This window comes from Castor canadensis, chromosome 4 (genome assembly GCF_047511655.1).
Source record: "Castor canadensis chromosome 4, mCasCan1.hap1v2, whole genome shotgun sequence".
Taxonomy (NCBI): Eukaryota; Metazoa; Chordata; class Mammalia; order Rodentia; family Castoridae; genus Castor; species Castor canadensis.
In genome coordinates this window covers 173,725,664-173,739,119 of record NC_133389.1, presented here as the reverse complement: position 1 = coordinate 173,739,119, position 13,456 = coordinate 173,725,664, and the positions used below count along the sequence as shown (strand labels likewise).

Genomic DNA, 13,456 nt, shown 5'->3' with positions numbered 1-13,456 from the left:
CCGGACGCACTGCCTCTCCCCTGGGCATGAAACGGCCATAAACTCCGGTGGGGCTATCTTCTTTGGCGCAGCTGCTGCGTCCTCCTTTGGCTACACCTCCCCAGCGCGGGGGACGGCGTGGATTTTGGAGCCGGGGTTTCTGCTGCTTCCAGCCGGGTTTGCATGTGCGGAGCCGCAGTGAAGAGCCTCCGCCCCCCACCTAGTTGTTTTTCGGCGCCTTCCTCTGCTCCGCGGCAGTGGCTGCTGCAGCATGGCGAGCCCCCCGGATACCGATGGCTTTTCCGATGTGCGCAAGGTGGGCTACCTGCGCAAACCCAAGAGTATGCACAAGCGCTTCTTCGTGCTGCGGGCGGCCAGCGAGGCTGGGGGTCCGGCGCGCCTGGAGTACTACGAGAACGAGAAGAAGTGGCGGCACAAGTCGAGCGCCCCCAAACGCTCGATCCCCCTTGAGAGCTGCTTCAACATCAACAAGCGGGCTGACTCCAAGAACAAGCACCTGGTGGCTCTCTACACCCGGGACGAGCACTTTGCCATTGCGGCGGATAGCGAGGCCGAGCAAGACAGCTGGTACCAGGCTCTCCTGCAGCTGCACAACCGTGCCAAAAGCCACCACGACGGGGCCGCAGCCCCAAGAGCTGGAGGCTGTGGGGGCAGCTGCAGCGGCAGTTCTGGCCTGGGCGAGGCTGGGGAGGACTTGAGCTATGGAGACGTGCCCCCAGGACCTGCGTTCAAGGAGGTCTGGCAGGTGATTCTGAAACCCAAGGGCCTGGGTCAGACAAAGAACCTGATTGGCATCTACCGCCTCTGCCTGACCAGTAAGACCATCAGCTTTGTGAAGCTGAACTCAGAGGCAGCCGCCGTGGTGCTGCAGCTGATGAACATCAGACGCTGTGGCCATTCAGAGAACTTCTTCTTCATCGAGGTGGGCCGTTCCGCCGTGACAGGGCCCGGGGAGTTCTGGATGCAGGTGGATGACTCGGTGGTGGCCCAGAACATGCATGAGACTATCCTGGAGGCCATGCGGGCCATGAGCGATGAGTTTCGTCCTCGTAGCAAAAGCCAGTCCTCATCCAACTGCTCCAACCCCATCAGTGTCCCCCTGCGCAGGCACCATCTCAACAACCCTCCACCCAGTCAGGTGGGGCTGACCCGCAGATCACGCACTGAGAGCATCACTGCCACCTCCCCAGCCAGCATGGTGGGTGGGAAGCCAGGTTCCTTCCGTGTGCGTGCCTCCAGCGATGGCGAAGGCACCATGTCCCGCCCAGCCTCAGTGGATGGCAGCCCTGTGAGTCCTAGCACCAACAGAACCCACACCTACCGGCATCGGGGCAGCTCAAGGCTGCACCCCCCTCTCAACCACAGCCGCTCCATCCCCATGCCTTCTTCTCGCTGCTCGCCTTCAGCTACCAGCCCAGTCAGTCTGTCGTCCAGTAGCACCAGTGGCCATGGCTCCACCTCGGACTGTCTCTTCCCAAGGCGGTCTAGTGCTTCTGTGTCTGGTTCCCCCAGCGATGGCGGTTTCATCTCTTCGGATGAGTATGGTTCTAGTCCCTGCGATTTCCGAAGTTCTTTCCGCAGTGTCACTCCTGATTCCCTGGGCCACACCCCACCAGCCCGTGGAGAGGAAGAGCTGAGCAACTATATCTGCATGAGTGGCAAGGGGGCCTCCACACTGACTGCTCCCAATGGTCACTACATTTTGTCTCGGGGTGGCAATGGCCACCGTTATATCCCAGGAGTTGGCTTGGGTACAAGCCCAGCCTTGGCTGGGGATGAAGCAGCCAGTGCTGCAGATCTGGATAATCGGTTCCGGAAGAGAACTCATTCTGCTGGCACATCCCCTACTATTTCCCACCAGAAGACCCCCTCACAGTCCTCAGTGACTTCCATTGAGGAATATACAGAGATGATGCCTGCCTACCCACCAGGAGGTGGCAGTGGAGGCCGACTGCCTGGCTACCGGCACTCCGCCTTTGTGCCCACGCACTCCTACCCCGAAGAGGGCCTAGAGATGCACCCCTTGGAGCGTGGTGGCAGCCACCACCGTCCAGATACCTCCACCCTCCACACTGACGATGGCTACATGCCCATGTCCCCAGGGGTGGCCCCAGTGCCCAGCAGCCGAAAGGGCAGTGGGGACTATATGCCCATGAGTCCCAAGAGCGTATCTGCCCCACAGCAGATTATCAACCCTATCAGACGCCATCCTCAGAGAGTGGACCCCAATGGCTACATGATGATGTCCCCCAGTGGAAGCTGCTCCCCTGACATTGGAGGCGGGTCCAGCAGCAGCAGCAGCATCAGTGCTGCCCCTTCTGGGAGCAGCTATGGGAAGCTATGGACAAATGGGGTAGGGAGCCACCCTTCTCATGCCCTATCTCACACCAAACCCCCTGTGGAGAGTGGTGGTGGCAAGCTCTTGCCTTGCACAGGCGACTACATGAACATGTCACCAGTGGGGGACTCCAATACCAGCAGCCCTTCTGACTGCTATTACGGCTCTGAAGATCCCCAGCTCAAGCCAGTCCTCTCCTACTACTCATTGCCAAGGTCCTTTAAGCACACCCAGCGCCCTGGGGAGCCAGAGGAGGGTGCCCGGCACCAGCACCTCCGCGTTTCCTCTAGCTCTGGTCGCCTTCTCTACACTGCAACAGCAGAAGATTCTTCTTCTTCCACCAGCAGTGACAGCCTGGGCGGGGGTTACTGTGGGGCTAGATCGGAGCCTGGCCTTCCACATCCTCATCATCATGTCCTGCAGGCCCATCTGCCTCGAAAGGTGGACACAGCTGCTCAGACCAATAGCCGCCTGGCTCGGCCCACGAGGCTATCCCTGGGGGATCCCAAGGCCAGCACTTTACCTCGGGCAAGAGAGCAGCAGCAGCAGCAGCCCCTACTCCACCCACCGGAGCCCAAGAGCCCAGGGGAGTATGTGAATATTGAATTTGGTAGTGACCAGCCTGGCTACTTAGCTGGCCCCATGCCTTCCCACAGCTCCCCTTCTGTCCGATGTCCACCCCAGCTCCAGCCAGTTCCCAGAGAGGAAGCGTCTGGCACTGAGGAGTACATGAACATGGACCTGGGACCAGGACGGAGGGCAACCTGGCAGGAGAGTGGTGCAGCTGAGATGGGCAGAGTGGGCCCCGCACCTCCAGGGGCTGCTAGTGTTTGCAGGCCCACTCGGGCAGTGCCCAGCGGCCGGGGTGACTACATGACCATGCAGATGGGTTGTTCCCGTCAGAGCTATGTGGACACCTCCCCAGTTGCCCCTGTGAGCTACGCTGACATGCGGACAGGCATTGCTGCAGGGGAGGTGAGCCTGCCTAGAGCCGCAGCGGCTGCCCCCTCTTCATCGTCAGCAGCATCTGCTTCCCCCACTGCACCTCAAGGAGCAGCTGAGCTGCCTGCCCGCTCCTCCCTGCTGGGGGGTTCGCAGGGACCTGGGGGCATGAGCGCCTTTACCAGGGTGAACCTGAGTCCCAACCGCAACCAGAGTGCCAAAGTGATCCGGGCAGACCCACAAGGGTGCCGGAGGAGGCATAGCTCCGAGACCTTCTCCTCAACACCTACTGCCACCCGGGTGGGCAACATGGTGCCCTTCGGAGCAGGGGCTACAATGGGGGGCAGTGGTGGTGGCGGCAGCAGCAGTAGTGAAGATGTGAAACGCCACAGCTCTGCTTCCTTTGATAATGTGTGGCTGAGACCTGGAGAGCTAGGGGGAGCCCCTAAAGAGATGGCTCAAGTGTGTGGGGCTGCTGGGGGTTTGGAGAATGGTCTTAACTACATAGACCTGGATTTGGTCAAGGACTTCAAACAGCGCCCCCAGGAGTGCCCCCCTCAACAACAGCCACCCCCACCCCCGCCCCCTCATCAGTCCCTGGGCAGCAGTGAGAGCAGCTCCACCAGCCGCTCCAGTGAGGATTTAAGCGCCTATGCTAGCATCAGTTTCCAGAAGAAGCCAGAAGACCTTCAGTAGCTCAACTGGACATCACAGCAGGTGCGTTTCCCCATGGTGTCAAAGGCAGAAGACAAAACTGCTTTTAACCTTGTGCTTAAAATCTGTTCTCTGTTTCTTCCTACTCCTTCCCACTGTGTCCTTGGGGAGGATGCACTTACAGGAGGTAGAGGCGGGTCAGGGCACACAGATGCTCACCCCCCAATGACACCTGGCAGACAGTCAAAGAAATGTGTAGGAGACGCCACAGGAGGGCTTTTGCATTTGAGAATTCCCAAGTGAAGTGCTTACTGTAGCATTTAAAAACTTAGATTGTGTAATGCCAGTTCTGAGCTTTGTAAAGTTTATTTTTATGACCCTTTGTATTAAAGTTTTCTTTTGACTGTATATTTAGATAGCTATTAGAAGGGACAATTCTACAAAAATATTTGTTGGTTTATGGGTTAAACCCTTCATTTAAGAATGTTTCTTGGAGCTCTGAAGGGTGATCCTATCCAGTTGCTGTGTGCACTTTGTTCAGTGATTTCACAATCCTAACACAACATAACAAGCAACAAATTTTTTCACGCTGCCCTAAAAAGATTCAGGAGTAAGGGCTTTTGTAGGTGCATGTATTTAAGACAGAAATGCTTATCCAATCTCTGATCTCTCAAGAAAGTAATTACGGGTGGTATTTCCTTTTTGTTCCCATAGCAGGACTTGAGAAATATCTTTCACACCCAGACTCACCATCTCGCAGGCATGGCTGCTTTTATACAGGATGTACAATAAACTGCACGCGTCTGGGACTCATTATGAGTTAAGAGTTAGGGAAGTTCCTCCCAGCATGTCTGCCTTGTAGTTGTCTCTTCTTGCACCGAGGCCTCACACAGATCATTTGGGAGCTACTGTATATCTTCTGTAAAATTACTTAACGTCTTTATGATGAAATGAAGGCACTTTGAGTCAGGGAAAAGAGGTTGTTTTGTTTTGATTTGCATTGAATGTAAGGGCTAAACTGGGTACTGATCACTCTTGGGTATGTGTTTTCCTTTAAGTTCAAGAGTAGATGCTTCAGAAATGTTGAAAGTTTGCATTAGGTTTTCTGTGGCTGAGGCTGTATTGAAAATGAAAAACATTTGTAATAGGAAATTATCCATCCCTTCATTCTATAAGCCTGTTTTCTAGTGGTCATTATTGTGGGTAGAAGAGAGGAGTATAGTTTGCAAATAATGTGATGAGTTGGCAGTGCAGGAGTTTTCAGCATTTGGAAACACTTTATTCTGACAAACTGATTACCTTGTGGATTTTACATATGCTTCATAGAGTGGGCTTTTAAAAGCATTTATTCTTCTTAGTAGATGTCCATTCATAAGATTTGTACTTTGGGTTCCTATTGATAGAAAATTATAATAGGTAATACAAATGTGTATTAAGTGGTCATAGTCTCCTTGATTCTGTTTCCAATACCTATTGTTTTTTTATCTTGTAGAACAAAATAGAAGTATATGAACATTAAAACTAAGATTTTAGGTGATATGTTATGAAAACCATTTAGTTGATTACCATTTATTTCAACATTTGTTTTCATCATTCACAAGAAGATGTGTATACTATAACATAAAAATTTTGACTATTTCAAATGTTTTTTGGGAACCAGTGTCCCTATAATACTTTAAACATTAGCATTGTAAAGTGCTTCACTTATAAAGTAATGAGAGTTTGAAGAAACCAAACCCAGAACTAAAATTTTGGTTTTAAAGGAGATGAAAGAACAGACTAAGAAATAAGTTTTCTCACTTGGCAGTTTTTTTATAGAGTAGAATAAATAATGTTTGATTTGAACAAACCAACCAAAAGACTAAACAGAATTTTCATTTTTAAAAAGGGATTTAAAAGTACACTTTAAAAAAAAATCCAAAAAATTAAATCCCCAACCTTCTATTCTTGACTCTCTTAGGGAAAATATGATATTCCAGAAAATCATATAATCACATCCTTAGTAATCCTGGAGCAGCAATAGACCAAGCTTTGAATGTATCATGCCAGAAAAATATTCTACTGCATGTATTTGTAAGATGTAAATGTGGTACCAAACGCTACTGGGTTTCAGCGTCCTCAATTCTGCTTGCTTGCCTTTGCCCTGTGGAGTTTAAAGATGTCATTTGATATTCAGTTGTCATCAGAAACAGAAAGAAATCAGTGGCAAACTTCTGCTCAGAAAAGAGTTCATTAGCTGTTTTCCTAACTTCCTCAGCAGTTGCTATCTTTGCTTCTTTTTCTCATTCTAAGGTAAATCTGAAACATGGTAAAGGAATAGTTAGGATGAGGGGCTTGTGCTCTTTCTCTTGCCCCTCTTTTGAACATCTCTCCTTGCTTAATATTTTTTCCTTGAACATTAAAGGACATTTGTGAAGCATTCAGCTCACCTCAGGACTTGATGGTTACACCACCTTTCTCTGTTTCTCTTTTCTCTTGTCCATCTCCGCGTCTCCTCCAACTTAGTTCTGACCTGCTAGATTGTTTTGCAGGATTGCTATTCCCCTCCCATTCCCTTTGTTTCCCACTTCTTATTTCATGTTCCTGACATTGCCCATTTTTGCTCCTTTTCAGAATTTCGCAGTACAGTGCTTGTGGCCTATTCGCTGCAGGAGGCAAATTGAGCCCCCAAAAGGAGGGCAGAAAGGACCTTAGGATAGCAGCCCAGCCACCCTTAATGAGCATTTACCTCGAATTTGCCTTTTAGTTTTGGAACTGCAGCTGGGCACACAGAGCAGGCGTTCGCAGAGACGCATACCCTAGCCAGCCCTCTGGCGTGGAGTTTTTTGTTTTTTTGTCATTCTTTTGTTATGCCCCCCCCTTATAAAAAGAATTTTGCCATTCTCTTTCTTTCGCTGCTTGTCCTTAACGTGATTTCAAGGATTCCACACATCCAGGACTACCTCTTCATCCCTCCCCTCCTTCCCCCTTCTCTTTGCGCCGTGGCCTTTAGAGCTGGCTAAACCCTCGCGGCCCTGGCACTTTCCATTTCCCCGGGTCACCTCCGCTTCCCGCATTCTTCCCTCTTTATTTGGCACGAGGCTGCTCCTCCCTCCTCCGAACCCCATTCAGTCTGGGGTGGGGGAATGTGCGGCGAGGACGCCCTCCAGTCTCCCGCCCCCGCCTGTCTCCGGTCCTCCCGGGCTACCCGGCCCCTTCCCAGGCCACGTGGTTGGCGGAGGCGGGCGAACCCCCGCCCCTCTGGCTCCGCGGGGCAGCCACGGCTTCTGGGTGGGCGGGGCGGTCTGGTGCTAATTGGCCCCCGTTAGGGCCAATCAGCTTGAGTAATAGCCGAGCTGCGGAGGGCGCGGGGGCGGGGCTGCCGGGTGGGGCGGGGCCTCGGTCAAGGGCGGGGGAGGGAGGCTAGGCATCTCCCACCCCTCCATCCTTTCCCCTTTGGAGCCCCGGGCGCTGAGCCAAATACTTCTGCACTCCCCCCGAGCCCGACGGGGGATGTTATGCACTCAGCCTTATTCGTGCATCTAGACCAGAATCCTAAGGATGAAAGGGTCAACCATCCGGCTGACAGAGGCCGGAAACACATACTTCCTCTTATTTTTAATTGAGAAAAATTCAGGCCGTGACCATGTGACGTGCCCCATTTTGTTTCCCTCCTCTCTTACTATGGTTTACTACGATGCCACGTTCCTTCATCTTCTAGTCCTGAAATCCAAAAGCAGGAGCAGGCGATAGCACGTGGCTGTGGGATTGATGAGGTTGGCCCTGGATTCTTAACGTTTTTTTCTCTTAGTCATGGGGAGGGGAGAAATACAAGTGCTGTGGCTGGCACGGTGTTGGTGTCATTCGGGGGGAAAAAACTCCTTTGGCTTGAAAGTGGCTTAGGCTCATTCCAGTATAACACGAACTTCTTTATTGAGCACCTGCAGTTTGCAAAGCACCTGAGCTAGATAAGATCAAGGAAGACTGATCCTCTTCTGTAAGGGAGCTCAGAGTGCAAATTGTGAGAACATGGAGATTCGTTGAAAGGGCTTGGATAGTATATTCCTTACCAATATAAAGGTTTGAGGAAGTGCTACTTAGGTTCTCAAACGCAAATTTGTTTTTGACCAATGACATCCCATCAGGGTAGGCTGGGTGACCTCATTTTGAAAACTTACTCAATTTGTGTTGCACCATCCCATACAAAATTTCATGAGGTGTATTAGTGTGGGGGGATGGAAGAGGACTCAGATTTTTCCTTTATAAAGAAAGAAAATAGAAAAGAGAAATGCTTCACGTATTTTCTTCTCCTCTTACGTCTAAATAAGGGGTTCCCAACCAGCCAGCATCCCCATTCATCACTGAATCGTAAGACCCAGAAGTAGTGTTTTTGCTAAGGTAGTGGTGGAAACAGGCATAGGTGAAAATGTAGGGAAGAACTGCTCCGTACAAATGACCCAGAACTGCTTCCTAGCAGTAGGAGAGAGTATCTGTGTTGTTCCAAATACTTTTGCTTTGTCTTTTTTTTTAATAGTGCTAGGGATCAAACCAGGGCCTAGCTTATGCTAGGCAAGTGCTCTACCACTGAGCTACACACTCCAGACCTTATTCCAGAATACTCAGCACATCTAACAGTCTGTTAGTTTCTGCCACTGTTCAGGTGATTTTTATGTTAAAAAATAAATCCTTAAAAATTTCCCAATATTGCAAAATCATTTACCTGAATACCTTCTAAATGAAAATTATCTCCAATATTGCTTTACAAAAAGGGACTTGGATTCCAAAAGGGCATGCCACTTTTTTTTAAAATCACGATTCCTGTAAAGTATCTTCAAAGATGCAATGGAGAAAGCAGCTTCTGGGAATTTAAGCTTATGTCCTAACACAGCCTGTGCCCTTTATTATTATTAGCTGGTGACCTTGAGCAAGTCACTTCATTTCTCTGGCCCCATTTCCTCATCAGTAACTTGATGATTTCTAAATTATTTTAACCTCCTTTGTGGCTCTAAACATAGGAATGTTTTGGATCAAATGACTGATATTCTTTAATAGGTCGGCTATACTGAGCATTTCTTTGTGAAGACGTTGTTGTTGGGGTCATAATGAAGTACATTGGAATGTTCTGTCCTGTTTTGGTCCATGCAGCAGACACTCCTTATGAGCAGATGGAAAACATCACTTGATTCACAATTTATTTTAACCTTTCTTGTTTGGAATGGGGGTTTTCTGTTTTTAAAAGACCTTAAGGTAAACCGTCCTGAGTGTACCACTCTAAATTTTGAGAACCATCTCTAGACTGGATTAGACTCCTGTCCCTTCCCACCCCCTTTTTAAAAATAAAACCTGTGTGGGAATGCAAGTCACCTGCTAGTTCCTGCTTCCTCTAAGGTCAGTTGTCACAAGTGTCACACCCCAGAGTTGTAGGTCAAGCTGTGACCAACGCATGTCTGTGACATTATTCAGTGTTTATTCTGTTGGGAATCACTTCTTGTGGATACTGTGTTTATGGAAAATGTTTCTCATTTGTGCCATCAGAATTCTCCAGTGAGATATCTACTTAAGTGAATGGACAGGAAATCTGAGAAGCCAACTGGAGACTATAGGAGTCTTCCACAATTTTGTGTGTGTGTGTGTGTGTGTGTGTGTGTGTGTGTGTGCAGTTCTGTTTTCTCTATTGGTGTGTGAAACAGCTTTTGCAGGCAATTTTTTTGTGCTTTAGGATTTTGCATCAGCTACTTGAGTTATATGCATTCTGCTTGATTGTCCCAGTGTTATCCTGTCTGTGGAGATGCCAATGTAAGGGAAGCGCCTGCCCTGCTACCACCTCAGGTGGGCTTCATGAATTAGGAATAGCCTGTTCATTTTTTTTTCACTCAGAGCTCTGTTCTTTTCTCATCCTTTTACTATACTGAGATTTCTTAACTGAATAGTGTATAAATGGTTCCTTTTATTTTGATCAGTTGGTAATTTAGTATAAATGAACACTTCACAATTGTAAGGTTTTGTTTTGTTTTAAAGAATGTCATTTCCTCAATTATTTCCTCGTGTTAGAGCTACTGGAAATTGTATTCAAGGAAAGCAGCTTCTCCTGAATTTGGGTTGAAGTTAGTTTCTTGCTTAAGATTCTGTAACTTTTTTTTTTTACACTAATACTCTTTTGGCTTAAAAAATAATAGATACTCCCTCACATTTATAATTATGTATTTATTATTTCATTACATTATGAATCCATAGCTATGTGGCCGACTTTAAAAGCTTCTTTTAAAATGTTACTGAAGTGTGTTTAGAAGGTATAATCATATTGAGTTTTAACTTAATAGAATTGTATTTTAATGTTAATATGATAATAATTGTACACTTCAAACTAATATGAAATAGCTTAAAAAGTGATTGTGAGGTTTTTCAAAACGATAGACTTGTTACTATAATTTATTTGCTTCTATTCTTGTCTTATATTATGGAAATGGTAGTATTTCTCCCAATCTTAATTCACAGAAAGAAGGGGAAGATGTATTAGATAAGTAAGTATAAGGTACTGTCACCAATGGTAAAGGAACATTTTCCATTTTAATAAAATTCTTGCTGCAGGCTCTGCTATAATCTATTTGTTAAAATAAATTTGGTTGGATAAGTGTCATTTGTGTTTTTTCAATGAGTCAGTGATCTCTGAATAATAGGGTTTTTTTAAATGATGTGTTTATGATGAGAAGGCTGCATTTCTTTTTCAGCCTCTTTTCTGTCTTTTCATTTATGATGGCAGTAGAGTGAAATACTTGGGTTAGATTACAATTTTAGTTATAACTGTCTTAAAGTGAAGAGATTTTTTGGTTTTATTAGCCTATCCTGAATATTTTACTGAGCAAGATGAATTGCATTCACTGTTTTCCTTTTACCGTATTATTTTTTTAAACTATGTGTTACATATGCACCCTTCCCTCCTTTTTTGCGTGTTTGACCAAAAAATACTTTGATGTGAGTTCTCTGATCCTCCCTGACATATTTAGGTCTTGTGACTGAACAGTATCACTTAATCTTGAGAACTTGATAGTTGTGTTTGCTGAAATGATCCAGGAAGCATTATTCTTTTTTCAAATAAATGCAATGGCAATAATAATAACAAATTATATTTCACCCAGAAAGTCATTATTCTTGCTTTTAGGAAGGATATGAAACAAGCAAAGTTTTTTTTTTTAAATTAGCATTTAAAATATAAGTGTTATGTGCAGGCCACTGGAATATTCAGAATTGCTTTGTAGTCAACTATTCATTCATCTGATCTTCTCCAACTATCACTTCTCTGTTTATTTATAAAATTATTTAGAGGGCTGTATGGTTACAAAAATTCTCATAATAATAATCAAGAGATCTTTAGCAACTTTAATACATTCTTAGAGGTCACTTAGTTCTCAACTCCAACATAAATTACCTGTCTTTGGCCAGACAGCCCCCATCACACTTCTTGGTCTTCCTCTTTCCTTCCTTTTCTTCAGTAAGCACCACTGAGCATTAGTATGTTCTTAAGTAGTGCATCTTTTGTTGAAAGAGGATGAGGGTAGAATTGAGAAAAAAAAAACGAAAACAAAAACATGAGAGTGAGGGGAAATTGCCACAGTAGTTACCAAATTTCTTAATGATACAACTTATCTGAGGGGAAAAAAAAGCCAATATTCAGAAAATCTAATTTATTAAGTTGGCATTTTTCATAAATTTATAGGACAAAAGTGCCCAGCTACTTAAAACTTTATGCTGTGTGAAATCATTCTCACCACATCTCTTGCCTGACAATGATACCACCGTACCAAATGGTTGATAAGGCTGTTGAAGCTCATTTGGAAGAGTGATCTATCTTTGGACATGGAGCTAGCAGACCTAATACAGCAAGCCCATCTTATTTGTGACTGATCACATGTGGTTTTGACCAAGCACAGTGAAAAATAAATAATTAATGAATGGATAAATAAATAAAAAGCAATTTCATAAATGAAATTTTAAACTCCTGTGTGTATACTGCAGGGAAGCTCTCAGTCAGTCCCACATTATCTTTTTGGTTGTTTTTGGTGGTACTGGGTTTTGAACTTGGGGCCTCATGCTTGCCAGGCAGGCACTCTACCACTTAAGCCATCCCACCAGCCCATGTTATCATTTGTGTTTAAATCATTGTATGATCTGCTGAGTGTGTCCCTGCCCTTAATTTTGTGAAAATCTGCCTCCCAAAAAGGAAGACAAAAGTGTTTAACTTAAATGATAAAGTGAAACTTTAGATTTGTTGAAAGGAGGCAGAAGTTAGGCAGTGTTGTGGGAAAAATGAACCGAGGCTACTCAGTACAACACTGAACTCTATGTATCTTGTTTCCTTCAAGGCCTTATACTTGCAGACCATATACCAAGGAGCTTCTGTATTAGCAAGAAGCAAGAGAAAGATGTCATTGCTTTGGATGTATAGTCTAAGAGAAGCAGATGGAAGAGGTGTCCAGGCAAAAGAAATTTAGTGGAAAAAAGAAATTTAATATTTTTTACTGTTACTTTTATTATTAAGAGACCTTTTTTACCCTTTGGGTTATGGTTTTCATTTTTAGTGGTGAAGAGCCATAATGACCCTTTGGACTAAGCTCACTTCTGAGTGGAAGTATAATTCCTTTGAGATCTTGTCACTGCTTTCTCTTAAGGGCTATCTTCCTCTTTCTCTCTTTCAATGATGTGCAATCACATATGCTTTTAAGTTTATAGTACTTTCTTTGAGACACATAAAGAAAACATATTTTTTAGACTACTAAGTTTTATAAGAACTCTCTGGGTCAATTCACACTTAAAAATTGATATCAGCAATATGTGCACATACTGTAAGTTTCATTATAGTACTTTAAAAGGTGTGGAGTGAAAAATAAAGCTTCCTCTTATGCATGTCCACCATCCTGTCTTTTCATAGGCCACCGTCATTGCTGACTTTTTTTTGTCTTTCCAAAGTTGTACATTTTGAAGCTTAGTAATAGAAAGTTAGCTAGATTCCCAACTGCTCAAAAAGTTCTATAGAAGAATATACTCAGATCCCACATTCTGGCACTAAAGGAGCACAGCAGATAATATACTTTGTAGAACACAATCCTTACTTTTTTGTTAAAGGGAAAAAGAAAAACACTCTCTACTTCCCATGTCTCTTTCAAATCCTCATATTTAAAAAGTTACCAGTGACTAGACAGGTGTAATCCAGGAAAAGGTGAAAGCATGAGTTAGGAAATTATTTTTCCAGTGTTGAAGTTTTTGTGCAAAGAAGGCAAAGGTGTCTAAGAGTTCGAATAAAATTTTAAATCTTCATTACTTTATTTTTTTCATTCATTTGTGTGGTAGTACTTATGTACCTTCCTAGTCTTTAGACTGAATGAATAACTAGTTCTTAGTATAATGTAGTAGGACTAAGTATCAACATTAAAGATCCTTTTGAAGACCTTGGACACCAAGGTTTTATATTTTTGAGAGCTCAAAAGACTTAGTACTTTTTGGTGGAATTGGTCTTTTTCCATTTCAGATTTGTGGGAGCAGGTTGTT

The 13,456-nt window shown here is 45.2% G+C and overlaps 1 protein-coding gene across 1 annotated transcript in view; it reads left to right on the top strand.

Moving 5' to 3' along the window:
* Positions 1–250: 250 nt before the first annotated feature.
* The window catches only part of Irs1 (insulin receptor substrate 1), a 57,524-nt gene continuing 44,318 nt past the window's right edge, over positions 251–13,456 (top strand). The window contains exon 1 of the mRNA XM_020179932.2: positions 251–3,997. Coding sequence (XP_020035521.2) covers positions 251–3,976 — 3,726 coding nt within the window. The 3' untranslated portion in view covers positions 3,977–3,997. The remainder of the gene's footprint in view (positions 3,998–13,456) is intronic.